The 19,818-nt window shown below is 39.4% G+C and overlaps 1 protein-coding gene across 7 annotated transcripts; it reads right to left on the reverse strand.

Annotated features, from left to right (window-relative positions):
- Positions 1-1,947: 1,947 nt before the first annotated feature.
- On the reverse strand, positions 1,948-10,414 carry LOC104149496 (beta-1,4-galactosyltransferase galt-1-like). 7 transcript variants are annotated; one of them, XM_068914423.1, is made up of 4 exons: positions 7,137-7,261; positions 4,840-4,896; positions 3,042-4,143; positions 1,948-2,235 (listed from the first exon to the last, which is right to left on the reverse strand). In XM_068914423.1, the coding sequence occupies exons 3-4, from the start codon at positions 4,066-4,068 to the stop codon at positions 2,186-2,188; spliced, it is 1,077 nt and encodes a 358-aa protein (XP_068770524.1). In that variant the 5' UTR covers positions 4,069-4,143; positions 4,840-4,896; positions 7,137-7,261; the 3' UTR covers positions 1,948-2,185. The 7 variants fall into 7 exon arrangements, with proteins under 7 accessions (XP_068770524.1, XP_009681434.2, XP_009681436.2 ...); XM_009683139.2 differs by lacking the exon at positions 7,137-7,261 and adding an exon at positions 10,249-10,398 and having other exon boundaries at positions 1,948-4,143; XM_009683141.2 differs by lacking the exon at positions 7,137-7,261 and adding an exon at positions 10,249-10,392 and having other exon boundaries at positions 1,948-4,143; positions 4,837-4,896.
- Between the last annotated feature and the right edge of the window lie 9,404 nt (positions 10,415-19,818).

The following is a 19,818-nucleotide window of genomic DNA, read 5'->3' on the forward strand; positions in this document are numbered from 1 at the left end:
TTCTTAGAATTTTGGAATGGCAATTATTCAGTATTACCTTCCACCTGGAGTGTTGTTTTAGTATCTTTGCTATAGTAAGTCCTGTTCTCAGACCTTCATTCCCATTATCTTTCTTTAACTTCCACAGTTAACATTATCCTTACTAAAACTTGAATCAAAGTGCTAATTTAGTTCAAGAGCTATCCCTGGGTTATTAATCTTCCCCACGTATTCTCTACGAGGTGGCCCTCCTTTTCAATTTGTTTTCTTTGTATTAGTACAGCTGAAGATCTTTCCTGATAGCCATTTCAACATTCTTTGCAAAGACTACATTGAGTTTAATTTTTGGTAACTATCACTTTATCCTTACACCTTCTGACTTGGGGTCGGTATAGGGGGAGAAATAAACATAATTCAGACGGGCAATAGAGGTGGTTGTAAAGTTTCAACTGCTAATAAGCAGCACTAGATTCAGTAGTATAGGAATGATGAAAGACGAAGGCCTTATCCTTGAACTATCCATGGTCAAACTAAAAAGCCAATAGTAAGAAATAGCACTATTAATTTATTATTTTTGGTAAAATGTATTCTCTATCCTCTGCTTATTGCTTTGCCAAAAGTAACAATGTAAAGCACTGATGCTTAAATATAAATAAAAGTTCGAAAGAATAATAACCATTTAGCATCTTAATCTAGACTGTCCATCTCTAATTTCTTGATAGCTCATTTTTTACAGAAAGACTCTTTGCAGTTCCAGTGGTTTTCCACTCTTACACGAGCCAGTGTTTGAAGTTTAGCGGTTGAAGGGTTAAACTGAGGGCAGTATTATTCCATTGTTGGTAAAATATTGCCACAACATAGACTGATTTGCCCATGTCTATTCTCATTACAAAGAAGGCACAGTAAAGCATAATTTCGTAATACTTAGTTGTTGTGTATTAGGCCTGGCACAGCAGTAAACCATATAATTTCCTGTACATGCATAAGCTTTTCTTTTATAATCTACTGTACCTCCAACTGTAAACACAATTGTGAACAACTGTAATGCTCAGTTTTTGTGGACTTTGAAGAGGTCAGGCAAAATAAAAGTTGCAAGACAACAGTTAAATGGGCTTTTTTTTTTCCCCCCCAACTTTTTTGTCTTTCATATTGAAACCACTCTTTCAGGAGTTATGCATTCTTTAAATCTAAAATTAAACTTCCAGATTTGGAGTGTATGCTGATGGAGACTTCAAAAAACAAAACAAAACAAAACCACTCCCCCCCAAACAAAGACAAAAAACATGTTGTAGAATTAATAAATACCTTTAATTTACCAGTAAGGGACTATCACCAGTACAGCAAAACAGTATTGCAGCTGAGTGCCATCTGATCATGCTACTTGTCGGCATGAAAACAAACTCCTGAGCCTGGAGAGCCTCTCTCGCAAGCGCAGGGAAGCCAGGGACAGGATCTGCATGCGGATCCCCCCCCGCTCCCCGCAGTTTCACGAGGCGGCGGCCCCGACGGCGGTGCGGTGCGCTCCGCACCGGCCGCCGCAGCAGCTCCCGCAGCAGCACCTCCGCGCTGCCGCCGCGGCCCGGGCAACCCGGGGACAAGCGCCCCCTCCACCCGCCGCCCAGAGAAGCGGCGGCGGCGGCGGGACAGCGAGCAGCGCCAAGAGCCGCGGCCGGGGCCGGGGGGGCGGGGCCGGGGCCGGGGGGGCGGGGCCGTGCCCGGGGGCGGGGCCGTGCCCGGGGGGCGGGGCCGTGCCCGGGGGCGGGGCCGTGCCCGGGGGGCGGGGCCGTGCCCGGGGGGGCGGTGGCCCCTCGCCCCGGGGCCCGGCAGAGCGGCGGGCGGGGCGCCAGCGCGGCTCCGCCGGCACCGCCCCCGGCACCGAGCCGCGGAGAGCCGCGAGCGTCCGCTGTCTGCGGGGGCCCCGGGCTGGACCGCCGCGTTGTCTGCTCAGCTCATTAACTTCATGCAGAATAGAGACACACAAAGGAGCCATTATATTTTCAAACAGCAAATCAATGAAAAATAGTAAAAGAAACTCTGATAATTACATGATCACACAAGCCCATCATTCACACCAGTACTTTTACCTTATAAGTTTTAATGTCCAAGCTTTCGCTCTTAGAGACAGCAACTGCTAACACAGGCATTGATGCGATAACGTCCAGTTTGTAACTCTTGAGTTCTATGAACATTCTTGGTGAGATCTTTTCTAATGGTGATTGCCATTTGAGCTTTGCCTCCTATGAGCAATAGATGAGCCTAAAAGTGTATTGTTGTGGAGAACATTCCATTAAATACGTATTGCAATGCCTCTTTTAGTTTCTCTGCTGCACTTAAAATATTAGCTTCCCCAACACTTAACTTTTGTAACTAAAGATATATATTATATTTCCAAAGCAATGAATCCCTGTGTTCAAAAAATTTAATTTATAAGATTTCCTGCAATGACATGTAACAGTGTCATCGGGCTCCTCCCAAAGTTCTCCAGACCCCTCTATGCTCAGGGGACTGAGGACTGAATTGCCTTCCTGGGATCAAACACAGTTTTTTAGTTTTGAAATTATCTTCACCTTTAGGCCCCTTGTTTCAGGTCACAGATAAAATGCATTTACCTTTATACAGTACGTAAAAGGAATGTTTCCCCCAAAGCTTTACAAAAATCTTCATCTGGAAGCATTTCCAGTGTGAACTTTTAAGTGATATCCTCTGCTCCCTGAGGATGTGGGCAGCTCTCCACTTTCCCGCCTTATAACCCAGGTTTCACTGTTGAGCTTCCAGTACTGTTTGATGCAGCACTTTGTTAACATTCATGATTAATGATGAGTTATATCGCCACAGTGTGGTATCCCTGATGAGGGACTCTCGGGGAAGGTTTCCTTGGAGGGGCACCCGACAGTGATAAATAAGGGCAACATCCACAGGAACACTCACACTCTTCCCATAACCACGCAGGACAGAGTGGACTGAAGTCTGAATCACTTTTCTTGGATCAATTATCATTTTTCTGGGATTAAAAACCTCTTTCCTGTCAGGCTCTCTATGAACATGCTGCAGTATGTTAATACCTGGCACGGTATTCCAGGATGAAATGTTGAACATATGGGTAGATACGGTTTCAGGGAAGATATGATTCTCAAAGAGGAAAATGCCAGTCCCTGGGTTTTGTTCCTGAAGACTGCTCATCATTGTTTTCCAGTCTGGGTGCTTAAGGGGAAGAATTATTTCATCAGCATCATTAAGAACCACAAACTTGCTCCTCTGCATGTTACGATATACACAGTCATTTAGTGCTGTGATTTGGCCATAGTAGCCAATATCTTTGGGATCCATAGAAAAGTGCCATTTAGAAGAAACCTTGAGGTGTGAATTTATTGGCCAGGGAATTATTTCTACGGTCCCTTCTTCCACATAGAACTTCAAGACTTTCTCCATCAGCTGGCTGCAGCTGTTCTTATAGACCACCACTTTCTGTACCCCAAGAATCTTATACATCTCCATACTCTGTATAAACTGTAAGACATTGTTGTAATTTCCAAACATGGCAGAGATGCATACAGTGAAGTCAACAGAAAAGGTCTCGGCCTTGCGGTTTTTAATTTCAAACCTTGGCAGCTGGTCAATATTTCCATGGGGGGACCAATGAACCGATACATGCGTCGGATCGCAGTTTTGGGGTTCCAAGCAAACTATGTCTGCTGCACCATAAGGGAATCCAAATCTATCTGAGTGAACCTCAATTTGTGATTTTGACACATGTATCTTTCCCTGAGGCTGACAGCAGAACCAGCAGTAAAGTTCTTTTACATCTTCATGGTGAACAATCCCAATCACACGGGTGACTTTGCTTTCTCTGTCATCAAAGTACGGGGCAATGATAAACGTTCTGTTATCTTTTAACGGTGTTATTACATTTTGAGCAGGTTTTCCTCTACAAAGCTGACTTTCTGGACTGACAGTTCTTGCCTGGGGGAAGATTTTTCTAGTTATAATGTTCTGTAGCTGAGTACCTTTCCTGGAGCAGATTAAAATGCTTGCAAATATAAGGAGACATGCAACAACAGCACAAATGTGTCTTTTTCCACAGTGCATCATCGTTGAACAGCACAACTTGAAACTTAACACACTCTTGTACACTCAATCTTCCACTCAATCTTCCACTCACTTTCTCTAAAACAAAGAATAAAAAAGCACACTTTTAATCATTTACCAAAAAAAAAAAAAAAAAGAAAAGAAATGCTTTGCATTGAACTGTATTCAACATCACTTAGAAAAAGAGGTTTGGAAAGAATGATCTTTTCTCTTGTTTAAATGGCTGATATTACTTTAAATATAAATTGATTTTACCACTAAATATGAAGTCTTAGATCACTGTTTTAAATTGGCAGTTGATTTCAGCAGGACTTCATGTGAATAGTGGGACCATTCAATTCATCCACATGCACAACTGAACCTTTTAACCTTGCCATGGAAAATTCAAGTTCTCTGAATAAGGTCTACAGACTACAGACTGTATCGGACTACAACATGAAGATTTTCAATAAAAGTACAGCTTGATATTTAGACATGCTAAAGCCATCGAGCAGATGGAAGGCAAATTAAAACCAAATTAAACTAAGCTCTGCTATGGGTGGCCATAATGGCATGATAAAACGTTACATGTCACAACAACACATCACAACAACACATCACAAAAATTTACTGTTAAGAGTCTGTATCATTTGTAGCTGTTCTGTCCTCTTCTGTATGCATTCAATCCCAATTGAATAATAACTGCTGTCTAATTACTCACAAAATTGCAATGGTTACAACTCTACACTGACTTCAGAGTTTGAGGTTTGAAGAACATGATGAAAACACTGCTACCTGGTGTAATTAGCAAACCCAAGATGTTGCTCAGCTGTTATTTTTCATTTCTGTGGCCTAGAAAATAGAATAAAATAAGTTTTTTTTATACTCAGAATTGCTTTTATTTTCCTTTTTAAAAAAAAAATATAAATATACTTTGGAGGTGGGGATTTGGCACTCTCTTGGAAGAAGTCAAGAGAACTTTTTGCAGAGATTGAAGTGGGTCTGAAGGTGGAGAGGAATTAAAGAGACAGAGGTCAGGAACTTCCATTAAGTTGTAAAAGCAGAGTAGTTTATGGGTCCCATTCTTCTCTTCCCACCCAAAAGAACAACAAAGTGACTGAGGAAGGTATAGCACATTAGAGAATCTAGATAAAAACTTTTGTTACTGTTCTGGAGGGATGACTTACTGCATAAGAGACTGGACAAATTTACTAAAAGGTAAGATGAAAAAAAAGCACTGGTAAAGTTTCTCATCATTAATGTCTATTCTGCTCATTTACAGAAATACAGGGTCCAGTTTTTTGGATATAGGTGCTTAGCAAAAAAATTATACACTTCTGGTAAAATTTGTTCTCAAATGTCAGTCTTACACTCCAGGCAGCTCTATGCCTTAAAAATTCGTGTTAAATTGGGCTTGGGAAGTTTACATGAAAACTGCATTTTTAATATTTAAGAAATACTAGCAAACTGTTAGTCAGTTTCTGCAATAGAAACCTCATGGCAAAATCCACTTATGGCAAGTACTCTCATTTACCCCCTCTCCCTGTTGGAACATCACTATTTTCTAACCATTTGGGGGTGGGGGGGTGGAAGAGACAGAGAGAGCGAGATAGAGAAATCCCGCCACATTCCTATGCACAGAAGTTGCCATTTTAATGCCTGAGTTACACAAAGCAGGAAGTCCACTTACACATTCCCCTGCATTTCATATCTTCTAGTCTAAAACATAGTCTGTCATCTATTTTTAATCAGGTGCAAACAAACTGCTTTGGTATAGTTTCTCTTCAGAAATTTTGTTTGAATACATTACACAATTCAGGCAATGCAAGTTCATCCTAATAGCCTATTTTTTAGGCCAATAGGCCTACTGGAACAGAAACAGTTGTTCTGCCACTTTAATTGAGTAGTTTTAGCACGTCAAAAGCATAATCATGCACTTGATCTGGGACAAAGTAGATTAGCAATCCTATTATAAACCTATGGCCTGCTAGGGCACGAACAGTGATTGTGAATGTAATTTTATGGATCAGGATAAGAAAAAAAACAATTCACTTCTTTTATATAAAGGCGGCTATAAAAATAGAGCAATGCTTAGAGATACATATCAACTCTTTAAATAACCTGTTGTTTGACCCTCACAGAATTGTTTAAAGAATTTCTGGAAACCTCCAGTGGTTATCAACTCTGATCACATTTCTATCTTTTATCTTGAGCTGATCCCAGGGAGATTAGTTAATATATACATTTTTCAAGGAATAGATGGCATCAATTCCTAAATATGAAATATAAGTTTGAGTTCGAGATGGTGCCATCTCTTTCAGAATCCACAGGTTGCACACTTTAGCTGGTGTCCACTAACTAGGTGACTAAAAGGTCCTCTTTTCTAGCTGGAGCGGGATTATCAAAAAAAGAAGAAAAGAAAAGCTGTATCTTGGCTGTTACCAGAGCAGTCATTTCTGAACATAAATAGCCATTGCCATTCTGAAAAAGGATTCTGCACACGTACTCATTAAGAGACACGTATTGCCATGCTTTGTACTGTCCTTTCTTCAAACAAACATATGTTGGCAAAGCCTCACTTCATAAAAGGTGACATTCTAATGTTGGGCAAATGACCACTCTTTCACCATGACTGGTATCACTACAGACTTCTTTAGCTATTGAAAAAAATATTTTGTGTGATCAGAAGCTGAAAAATATCCCTTCTGCTTAAAAGAGGAGCTTTTAAAATAGGTTAGCGACTCTGGACCTCCTCTGCCTATTTAGAGTAATGCCACTAGCAATACAGAGAAGAAATCGAAAGACAACGTTTTACTGTAACGTATGTTATATCAACAGAGTTCGAGAAACTTCTTTACACAAAACAGTAAGATCTTGCTTTTAATAGCTGTGTTATGGCGCTTTATAAAGCGCTGTCACCCATTTTGCCTTGTCCAATTAGCCAAAAGCTCAGCATTTTGCGGTTGGGGAGAAAATAATCGCTAGTGGAATCCATGTTTGTTAGGTGCAGTCTAAATACTTCACGAGAACGCACGAAATCATGCTTTCCTGAACACAGCAGGAATCAGAAAAGAGACAGTATATCTACTCACAGTTCAAAGTCTGTCCAGCACTTCATGCTTTCCACTGCTTCAACCTGAGTTCTGTCTCTTGCTCCCTTTGAAAGGGGAGACCTTTGCAGCCTCGCTTGTCTCCTCAACATCTGCTTCCTCTGCAATTATACTAGTACTTTAGACCGTCTATGGGAAATCCGGTGACTTGGTTAACTTCCTGTACTGCAAATCAATTTACTTTCTGCTCTGCCATTTTCTCAGATGAACAACTTTATCAATTTAATTAAATTGCACATTCTCCAAATCACACTTATATCTTTAAAACATCTCAGTCTCTCAAATAGTCATTAACTCGGAAAATGATAGGTGATCAGGCTGCTCCTGCCTGAAGTTAGGCTAGTTGTGTTACTGTGGTTGTCATACGTGCCCATTAGGTAAAAAGTCTCCAAGCAATGATATCGTTAACAATGCTCATACACTTTTTTTTTTTTTTTAAGTAAAAGAAAACATCAGTAAGAATGAAGTTAGCCTCAGGAACCCATTAACAACTTCGATGCTAAGCAAAACAGATTATTACACAACTAACATCCACTTCCCTTTACCACTTTACTTGGCTCCGTTCAGTATGCGAAATTTTGATGCTTTTTAACAGCACACTTCATCAGCTGAACCTCCTCTAAGTCAATGTTTTCAAATAGGTATGTTAAACAGGTATGTTAAAATTCCTAGAATTCTAAAATACATTAATAGCCTTATTTATAAAGTGTTTATTGGACTTGTTTTCAAAAGGAGTCTGAATTTGTACTTCACTTTCGTTATATGAAAATAAGTCAGCTTTTTTGGAGGAAAAATGTAATAAACATAGCCTTTTCTGACTTGCTTATCTCTTATTAACACTCCTCAAACTGACGTAAACTACAACACAGAAAAGCAACTGCCAGCTGACTCCTCTCATAAAGCAGTTCTTATGCTCTCACTTGGATCACACCTTCTATTTAAAAAGCTTGTAAAAGCTCAGAGAAGGCTTCCAATAACTCATTTATTGTATTTGAATGCTATTGCTATACATACAGGTATTGTTATGAAACTGGTATGCCATAACTTAGCTATTGAGAGCTCCTGAGAGATAAGCCTGTACAGAAGGAGTGGCTGCCGTACGTGCAGCTACTCAACACTCAGTAGGGCTGAAGGTTCCTTCTAGTCCAAGAGATTGTTCAGGCCCTGGACGCACAGACTAGAATAGGCCAGCTTTTGAAGTTGTTAGTCTGTGCAAGCCTCTATATGTGAGCTGAGAGAAGCAACTTGCTAATTCTTGGAAAGGCAGTGGACCTTCATCTGCTTTAGTTAGCACTGCAAGACTTTAATTAGCAATGCAATAACAACTTCCCCGTATGGAGCTTGTTGCAACTGCTCAGCAGTATGAGAGACAAATGTCACTAAGAAACTATCATGCTGTGTGATCTTCTCATTTACCAAAAACAAAGCCTTCAAAACCAGACTAAGAGATAACAACAGTCTTTTTCTTTCTGTTTGAGTGCTGTCACTAAACTTGAAGATTATAAGAGCTTTAGGTGAGGTTGTTTGTTTGTTTGCTTTGTTTTGAGGTTTAGACTGACTAATACTACATTTGTCTGTAATACTATTTATAATACTCAGTAGACTAATGTCAGGAGGGATCCCCTCTAAGAGCACTGTAGTCTTCTCAGACTTCCTGACCGCGTTCAGCCAGGTGACTGCAGTTAGGAGCACTGAGGGCTGTGGGGCGCACACAGCACCTCCTGCAGAACCTCCAGGGAAGTGCTTGACTTCTGGTCAAGTCTGTCATGGTTTTTATGCTAGAACCGAAGAAGTCTGCACTAAGATAATTTTAATTAGAGGTCTGCATCCTTTCTGTGCACAAGAAAGATTCATATTTAACAGAATTTTGTCAGTCAAATTTGGCTGCCAACTGTGTTGTCCTAATAATCAGTATTTTATTAATTCCCCCACTTCCATCATTTGTGCCTGCATAAGTCAAAAGGAAACAAAATGGCACTATCTTAGCATCCCTGATTTTTTTTTTTTAAACCATCTTGCACTTCTTGCGCATCTTGCTTTTGACTTCTATTAAACAGAAAGTATGATTTTCTTGCTACAAAACCTGTTTCAGATAGTTAAGCAACATCTTCAGTTCATCACCATTCTGTCATTGCTTTTTCTTCCGGTACACAACAGAAGCCTACTCTTCCCTCTTTCTATCTCACAACACATCTATTCTTGCAGAATCATCCTATGCCACTCTGCAATTCAAAGAAAGTTAATATGTTTGCTAGGGGAAACACATCTTTCTGCTTCCCTTCTCGTCACTTTTTACTTCTGAACAGCAGATCCTAATTTCTCCCGTTTCTCAGACCAGGGCACAGCCAATCATAAGGCACACATCAGGGAGCAGGGAGGGCTGGCTGCTCCCGAAGGGATGGGATGACCATCCGGCAGGGCAGGGGCCTGGCCACTGAGGGCCCAGCCCCACCACAGCTGTGTGAGGGTGCAGGGCAGGCCCAGAAATTGTAGCCGTGTTCAACCAAGAGTCATCAGGCAAGTCAGCGGTGATGAGGCAGGTCCAAGGTCATGCTGGGAAGCTGAGCCGCAGGTCAGGCTCGGGTCTGGTGACTGTATGGCCCGGTGCAGGCATGGCTATAGCCGAGGTACAGACCAGCACACCTGTGGCACCACTCGGGCAGGGACCGAGGCCCGGGGCTGTGCTTAAATGGGCTCCTGGGCCCATGGGCAGGGGTGTGGATGGTGGCCCCAGGAGAGGCTGGTCAGAGCCCTGTCAGAATGGCTCTAAGAGGTACTTCCTTTTCTAGCTGAGGTACCATAACTCATCTATATATGCTCTTTATATAGACCAGTTACTTCAAAAACAAACAAATAAACAAAAAAAACCCACAAACAGCCATCAACAAACCAAAAAAGGATTAGAAGTCTTCCACCCTTAAGACTTCACGCTTATTTTCTTGAAACCGTACCGCAACAGCAGAGCTGCATCAACTCATCTTGGGTGCAGCAATTTTCCAGATGAGTTATGCTCATGCCCAGGGTCCTTCTCTCCTTTTCTGAAGGAAATATGTTGCTTCATAAATAGAGGTGACCCCCCAACTTCTTTGCTTACCTTTCATTTTCACTTTATCCAGAGAAATCTCCATTCTAGGAGGTCTCTTCCACAGCTCTGTTGTGATGTCAGGAGATTACTAAGCCAAAGGAAGCATGAAAGTCAGTAAAAGATGTGGCTCTTGGTCTGGTCACTTGTGACTCTGTAAATAACTGGCAGAAAGAATGAGAAAACAGTCCATTGCAAACTGGACTTCAGCACCAACGTGTCCCTCTTCCCTGGCACAGCTTTCCTTGGTGGCTACGTTAACTGTTTGTTAACTCGAAAGAGAGGAATGTTTGAATATAGTAAAAAATCACCCTGAAATATACTGTAACATGACAAGTTTCCAGTGTTTGATTGGAAACAGGAAGGTCACTGATCATCTCTGCTTATTCTGCCTAGTAGGAGAGAAACAGTGAGGTTCAAAGACTGGCAACAAGGGAGACTAAAGGACTGGAGATACTTCCACATAAAGACACAAAGGAATCACTTGGCCCATTTACCTTGACGCATAGGCCAAAAAAAAAAAAAAAAAAAAGCCCGTGAGAGAGAGATAGAAAATAATAACTGGAGTAGGAACCCCCGAACCCCCCCACCCCCCGCAAAAAAACTCCCCAAAAGCCCTACCCCTCTTTCTTCTCTCATATCCCCCTTCCTCAGTTCAAAGTAAGGAGAAATTCAGCAAATGCAGAAAAGTTTTCAACTCAAACATAATCATCACATATTTCCACGGTGGTAATTGTTATTTTCACATCCTTCAGGGGACGTGTCTTCATAGTGCATGCCAAGGTTGATAGCTGGGGGTGAACCTACCCATAAATTGTGTCCAGTATCTGGGTGTGTTCCCACTCCCCTTCCACAAACATTTAAGGAACAAAATATTGCATTAGCAGGCCATCACCCTAGAGACTTAAAATAATTGCAACTAGTAGTATACACATATACACACATACACAGACAAGTATACATACATACTCACAAATGTACACAAAATCTTTGCATAATATTAAATATATTAGTAAATAAAAATAAATATACTATATATATATATTTATATAGACAAATATATATTATGTGTGTGTATATATGTAAGTACCCATACAAATATACAAAAAATTGAAAAAGTAACTCTAATCTAGGATATGTTAAGACTCACAGCGTGGATGTGTCTAGCCAGAGAACAATACAATACATATCTATGTCGGAATTGTAACTTGCACGTGCTTGTCTCCCAATGTAGACATGTTCCTAATACTTTTAAATATGGACAGATATAGGGCTGTTAAAGAGGTCAAGCAAAGCTGACCAGCAAACATGCACATACCCACAGATGCTTTGCTTGTACAGTACATTCTTACCTCATTTACAGCTTTGCCCTGTTTCTGGGCCTATATTTCTGGTTGTTTTTGTCCAATTGCTTTTTGATGTAGCACCCAAATCATCTTTGAGTGATGTTATACATTATTTAAAACTGCTGCTACCATTACAAAGATTTACATACCTACTGACCATAAAATATCTTTGAGATTAAGAATTAGACTTTTATTAATAATTTATGTAACAAAGATAAACAATGACAAAATCCTCTTCAATGTTCTGCAAAGCTTCAATTGGGCACTAGATAACAGGATAAGAAAGAATTATCTTGCGGTCTGAATAGTCTGTAATGGCAGGTACAGAATTTCTTGCAGCTTCTAACAAGGCACCAGAGGTGAGTCGCTGCCGAAGGCAGGCTCTCAGACTGCACCGTGCTTGCACCTCACCTGGACACTGCTACGGCTCACATTCTAAAAATGCCTACAGGACTTCATCAACATTTTTTTTTTTTTAAAGAAACACAACAGGACTTCAGTGATGTTCCATGTATGGTTGTCTCCATCTGAAAACTCACCAGGTTCCTCAAATTTAATGAGTCAATAATTGCACTACCACTTTGCCATATTTTGACACCAACATCTTGGGTTAAAAAAAAAAAAACACTCATGTTAAAAATAAAGCTAAATCTATATAGCATCACACTTGCTGAACGTTAGGGAAAAGAAATAGAGTCAAGCAAATAGTTTTTTCCCCCTTAGCTCTAAAATGAAGCAAAATGAGACAGCAAAAAAGTAAGTACAAATGCTAGCCTCTCTAAGTTGTAATGATTAAACAGAAATGAAAACACCTAGGGAAACAGCCATCATCGGAAGTCCAGCTAAGAGCAAATATTAAATAAATCTCTTGAGAGACATGGATAAAGTCACAAGCATTTATCAGACTACAATTGACAGAAGCCTAACCCTAATATTCTCTAGTTACTAAAACAACATGTTGGACACAAAAGAATTAGCAAAAAGAGAACAGCGTGCAAACAACTCCACCTAGATGGCTTGTATCATAGAGCTAAGGGATTACAGTGAATGCACATCTGTCCCCACTGAAACAGAAGCTGAGCAAGCTCACATAGCTGCAGGGAAGTAACAAGATACCAGCATGCTGGTTCCAGCCACCATCAGGATGATCCCAGGCTATACAGTGATCTTAAGACTTAGCTGAGAGCCTCTGCTTACCCAGCTGTCATCTAGCTTTGCTCTGGAGCACACATACACCACCTTAGCATCTATCTATCTATCTATATATATATATGTATATGTGTGTGTGTGTGTGTATATATATATATATATTTTTTTTTTTTTGCTTCTTACCTGTTACAATGTCAGTGTGCTGTGCTGCCCTCAGGCTTTCTAGACAAAAAAGTGAAACACTTGACTGAAACAAACCTGCTCTGGCCATACAACAGGTGCTAGTCAGGAGCTGGTACAGAAATTGGTAGCACTAACATGATACAACCTCCCCCTTTCTTTGATTCCTTGGAGCAACAGAGGGCAGCAAGACTGAGGCAGCGTGTTCCCAAGGATGTCTAAGGAACTGAGGGGGCCACCTGTGGTTCACAGATGCTTCTGCTAGCTGTAAATCAGCACATTCACCGCTCAGCTAGGTATTGTCTTAACGTTTCCTACCTTACTGCTAATTGAATATAATTAACCCCTTGAATTCGTAGCCCTTTGCACCTCTGGAGACAGTGCCCACCCACAGGAGGCTACGTGAGCACGCAGTCAGGACAGCTATTAGGACAAAAGGAGGGCCTAGAGCAGCTTCAGGTCAGGTTGTGCTGTGCTGAGAGCAGGTCCTCAGGTAGTTGTAGGGTTTTCATAAATACTGGTGAGTTTCTGTTTCTAATCCTGTGGAAGACAACTACGTTGTCCCCATGATACAAATTCAAAACAACTGTAGGAATCTGCTCAACTTCTTTGTTAGAGGTCTGTAACCACCATCCTTCTCTTTGTGGTGACTGCTCCAGAAGCAAAATTATCTGCTGAAAGTGGCATTTAATCACATCTTACTTTACTGTATTTATCATCTCATGTTAGTTCTTTAAAAATTAATTTCACATCTGAACTACATCTAGCGTGAACATCCTTGTTGGTGTTGTAGTACCTAGAAAACTCTGGTCATGGGGATGTTCATTATGTGAGATGCTTCCATAGGGGGAAAAAAAAACAATTTATTTAAGACAGTGTGCTATATTAACTGATACAACAGAAAAGGTGCTCAGCTGCACACAATAACCTGAAAAATGCTGAAGCCCCTCCCCTTTTATTAAATAAGTAACTTGATATAACTTCCACATATCTCAGTATTTGTGCTAAAACTTGTTTTTCCTCTGCTACAGACTGGCATTCATCCTCAGGATCTGAAAGTCAAGTCCCTTCAGCAATCGTAAGTGTATCCTTTCTGAGGCTAGTATGTGAAATAAAACTGCGGTGGCTTCCCTCCCGCTCCCCCCCAGTGATACATGTTTGTTGGTGTGATTAAAACAATTGTACTGCTAATCGGAGCTGGCAGAAGTAGTTGGACTTCCTGTAAGTACTTGCTGTACTTGAAAGCAGCAGAGAGGACACATTATCTAAAAGGAAGTAACGTTTTGTGACTCTCCCGTTTCCCCTTCACCTACTAATTTCTGCACCAGCTAGCTGTCCCTTCCCTTGCTCTTTGTTTTTTATTTCTCTCTGTCCAATGAGTGACACCATTGTCTAAAAGACAAGGCACATTTGCATTGCATTCGTTTGCAGCAAACAATTCCGGGTGAAGTTTTGTTCTACTACAGGAAATCCTAACTGGTTTGCTACAACTAACTGCTAGTGTTTCCAGGGTGTTTCCATGCATTCAAAAACGACCCTTCTCATTTTATTAAGGGTGCGCTATCAAGCAATAAATATTACGTAAAATAATTTATCTACCTGCTTGTGTCTACTATTTTATTCTTCAGGAATTAATAGACTTTTTTTCTATACAGATACTAGAATGAACATATTTGTCTTCTGACCTTGCCTGCTAGTTTTATGTTCACTAACATCATGTTTTCAAACCCGAAGCACGGATGATTATCTGGAACCCAGTCTACTCTTCCTTAAAGCTGAAAAGCTGATTTCTGGCAGGAAGTGCCTGACTACAGGCAGAGTCCAGAAGTATAATGAATACTTCCTCCAATTCATTACTATCTGTATTTTCTCATGGACAAGTGTGTTTGAGTTGACGTAAAATGGGTGTTTTCATTTTTCCTAATATGCCAATCTGTCTTGTTCTCACTTCGGTAGTCTACTGAGGCAGGTAAATTTTGACCAGCTTCTCCCTAAGGAAAGATCTGGCATACTTTCTGAACCTGATTAAAAAAAAAATTATAATAATATATCACAGCTATGGAAATACTACAACAAACATTACTGATTTCAGAACAAAAATAAACACAGTTTATCCATGCCATGACTTATATACCTAGCACAACCTGACATGTAAAGTAGGAACAAACTTACTAAAAATTTCACTTTTATTTTCTCTTCCACATTACAAAACAAGAAGCTTGCTCATCACGAGCATTTAATGAGCTCTTCGGTACTCATCTTCGACTGTGTTTTATCAGAAAAGCATGTGACACTGTAGTGAAATACTGCAATGTAGAAAACAGTCCCCTTTCTCCCCTGGCATTTGCTGCTTTAACAATAATATTTACAATATGGACCATCCTGAGTGTTGCTCATCCTTCCTAACATGCTCATTTGCTTTATTTTCTGGCCTGTTGCCCATTGGGAGAAGAATTCTGATCAATTTCCTTCTCCCACTAAAACTGGTACTATCATTTGGTAGATGTAAGAGGCACTCATTGATGCTTTCTTCTGAGTTAAGCGATTCTTTGTCTGCAATTTTTGCAGGAGGAGCATAAAATATTTATAATGAAAAACTGTTGGCCCTGCAGGCAAATTCTATTGATCCAAATAATTTCCAAGACTACAGGTAATAAAAACAACAACAACAACAAAGTTTTAGCTCCCATTTCTGGGGGATAAGTGCTTTCTTGCTCAGCACTGAAAGCAGCTGTTTCTATGCAAGCTTATTCTGTTCTCAGCTTCACATTAGATAACTTCTCATTTATCCCTCAGGCAATTTCTCATAAAATTATGGTGCTGCAGAAGTTAGAGCAGCCACTTTGCCACTCATATTGTGGAGCTTATTTACCTCCAGTGGGGAAAAATGCTACTTATAGCAAGAGGGGGGAAAAAAAACCAGACAGTGACCAACAATTCCATATTGATTCTTTCCCAAGAGAAAATTTTGATGAACACCTGATCGCTAGGCTCTCCCCATCAGCAGCGCTCAGTGTTTCAAGGCTCTGAGAGGCATCACTGAAATCAGAAAGAAAATTTCAGATTTTAATACCAGAAACTATTATAATAAAGAGCTGCACTGATGTCCTGTTTAACGTAGGGCAGATGATGTCACTCTGATTTTTGTAATGGATGAAATATTTTTTCTGATTGATTTCAGTGTGCAGAAGATGACAATCCAAGTTCTTACATAAAGTTTAATAAGTGTGACTAAATTTCCTGTGACATCCATGTCAACATGGAGGTTTGCCAGTCATTAAACATATTTCTCTGGAAGGCAATAGAATGGGTTTGCCTCTACTTCTTCAGACTTTCCAAGTCCTACTTGAAAGAACTACAGATCTGGAGTTTTTCAGTTTTCTACTACAAATTTTGATTCTGTTTTACCTACATTATTAAATGGTTAGAGATTATGCAGCTATAAAGTCTGTTCTTCAACTGTGTCATCATTCAATCACAAATAAAATATGCTTGCTGCCTTTGAACTGAAAAGTTCCTTCTTTATCTCTACTATTCTTTTTCAAAGTATTTTATTCTTAGCAGCATACATACTTTGCACATTTTTTCATGTTTAAATTTACAACCAAATGCACAATTCCTGTCAAAGTAAACTTTTTTTTTTTAACGTTAAAGTATTTAATTAGTGAAACAATCATTATCAATGTAACAAGCTGAAAAATACAGCAACTTGATACAAGACTGAGGTAACGAAATACTTTGCCAAAAACCTAGATTCCCACACAAAGGTTAAAAGTTTAGTGGTTATTATGGGTGAGACAATTCACAAGAATTATAGAAGGAATCCTTACACAAATGGCATGCAGTGGACTGCTGGAAAATACAGCCAAAAATAGTGCAACAGTTTTCACAAGAAACAAATGAAAACATAGAAATTGGTATACACTATGTGACAAATGAGTTGCAATTTGAAAACTACTCTTTGCCTCATTTTAGTGCTATATGGAAAAACATGCATTTTGGCACTGAATTACATTGAAATTGCACACTAATAAATTAATAATATTACCTAAATATGTTTTATGTCTTAAGAATTCTGAAAACAGTCATTCTGAGATAAGGTTTATTTCTACACAACTATTACAGCTATTCTCTTTGATGGATGAAAACTTGTATGGTTTGTGATATTTCTGCAAAAATGATATTTTAATCAGTACTGGTTTGCATCATGTTATATTTCAATGGCAGCTTTTAATTCACAATAAAAGTATCAGATATGGAATGCTAGCAAAAACCCAAACCAGCAGCTACAAACTGTTTGATACCTAAAAATTCATCTAAAATTGGATCAAGATCTTTTTAATAATATCCTTATATTGCTCCATCATTCGGAATCTTTTCTTTTTACTATTATGCAGCAATTTCACAATTGTGCTACACTGAAGAGACATTTACTTTGCTATTGTGTAAGACTTATTTGCTACGTTCATCTCTCTTCTATATAAATATTTTAACACTCAAATGATAATAGTGGGAAGGCATATATAGTTTACTTTTTTGACATATTTCCAAATTCCAGGTTTTTGGGTAGGAGTACTCAAAGGGCTTCATTTCTCCACAGATGCACTGATTTCTGTTAGTGACAAATGACTGGATATAAGAATTGTTCTGAAATGTTTTCTCTTTTTCATAACCCACTATTTTGGGGCCTATCACGGTTTCGGGTAAAGATACTTCCCTTCCAGTTGGGAATCTGTTTTACAAACAAGAGAAAATAGACCATTTTGTAACTTTTCCAACAGGCTCTTTGGCTCTTAATTTTGAGAAAAAGTATATTTTTGAAGGATAGAAAGCTCTGCCTCTTGTGAATACAGTAACATACATAATGCTTTAGGGACCCTCAAATTCTAAAAGCTATTAAGGTCTGAGCGTGTACCAGCTCATTCTATTGCTACTGTAATTTCATCTAAATACAATTGATAAGAAAGCCCCAATGGCCTGTGGGATATTATATTCCAACACACACTTAAACCCAGGAATGCAGGGATGTTTCTGCTATGGCAATGATCCAGCACCTCTTGAGTCACAGAAGTTCTCTCCTATTATAAATGTGCACAGGGACTGAGAAATAAGACTCTGTGCTCAGCTTTAAGGGTGTAGGTCTAATCTAAAATAATAACAGAGCTGCACAAGGTTCAAACCTTTTGAGTGCTAATAGCACACATGACACACATGGTCATGGACGGCACATACCTATCTTACTACATTAATTAAAATGATAGTCCATGTAACCCCTGCATCCTCATGAATAATCTCATTATTGGGGAACAATTCAGATTATTCAATTTTCTAAGAGTCTGAAGTAATATATCGATGAGAGACTTTCACCCCATTCAAAAGCTTTTACACTGGCTCTACAGCGTTCGATACTTTATCCTTGCAGATACTGATGCTCTTAGCAGTTCTCTATTAAAATCTGTTTTACTTTGGCAAACAAAGAGAAGAAAAAAAGTATAAATTTACTTTGCATTACTACTCTTTTTACACAACTCCTGAGCTATCGAAGAAACTGTCAACTTTATATATAAACTCTCACACATCTCAAGCTCTAAATGCAGGAGTTGTCAAGAACTGGCTTTCTTGAAAAGCTGGGGTGTATCAGGTTTCAATCTCAGGAGTGTAACACAGACACTTAAGAAAATAAAAAAATTTACACTCAAAGTTAGCAATACAGGTCACTTATTAAGTCTTAGAAAACTCAGAAGAGACTTTTGTTTTCCTATGATTAATGAAGTCTGAATAGTGATGTCTTGTGGTAAAAGTGTTTAAAACATAAGAAGTGCTAACTTATCACGGGAACCAAAAAGCACTCTGACCCATAGAAGTGCTGGGGCACAGCAAGGATACAGCTCTTGATTTAGAGAGAGTTCTTTCAGAGCAGAAGGCTCACTTACATTCTCTTTTTTTTTTTTTCCTTTTCTTTTATTCCCAGGACACTGGGATGGAGGCTTCTTTGTACCTGCTACACTGCCAGTGCTGTCTAGCTCTCATCCTCATCGTGATTTTTGTAACAGCAGCACCATGCACCAGTACTGTATATCACACACATGCATTATGTACTGGAATTGAGTTGGACTGAATCATCCACAGGAAAATAAAACAGAAATATAACTATATGGAGCCATTCTGAGGAGTGAGGGTCACGTGATATGGAAGACCTGAATACCTGCTTCCCTGTTTTGAAGGCTGTAAGATGAATGGCATTCAGGCTAAAGAAAAAAACATGTAAGCAACCACATCACTAGTAAAAGAACCCAAGAAGACTTTTAACATAGCATAAATTTAAATAGCCTTAGATTCATTGTCATGGCATTCCTGAGCAGCATAACTGAATAAAATGAAAATGCTTTACTAACTGTTCTGTGCCAAAATACATTTTTTCCAAATAGCTCAAATGTGAACAGTACAATTGTCAGAAAATTGATACAAAATCTGAGGCAGCCACCTTGCCAAGCAACTCAGTGCATGTAAGTTATAAAAATGTTGTTCTACAATTTTCTATTCTAATTGACACTTTGCAGCAAGTTAACACTGTCTGTCATTTTGTGCATTAGAAAGAATTGAAACCCAACATGGGCCAAATGTTCTTCAGTCACATAAAGCAGCTTAATAATAAAAAGAACATTTTAAAAAAAAATAGGCAGAAGATATGATGCAAAGTTTGTGGCTGAACATCAGTTCAGGGCAGTCTGTGACCACAAAATTAAAGTTGAGGGCTCTAGAATCCTGCAGTAGTCAGGATTAATCTTCTGTCCATCTAAGTTGTCTACTTTCTCTCAGTGCATGAGACTTTATCTGGTCCTAAGGACAACATTCACTTTCTGCTTTTAAAAGCTGTGTCAGAATCACTTTCAAGTTACACAGGAAA

The sequence above is a fragment of the Struthio camelus genome, chromosome 20, assembly GCF_040807025.1.
Source record: "Struthio camelus isolate bStrCam1 chromosome 20, bStrCam1.hap1, whole genome shotgun sequence".
Lineage (NCBI taxonomy): Eukaryota > Metazoa > Chordata > Aves > Struthioniformes > Struthionidae > Struthio > Struthio camelus.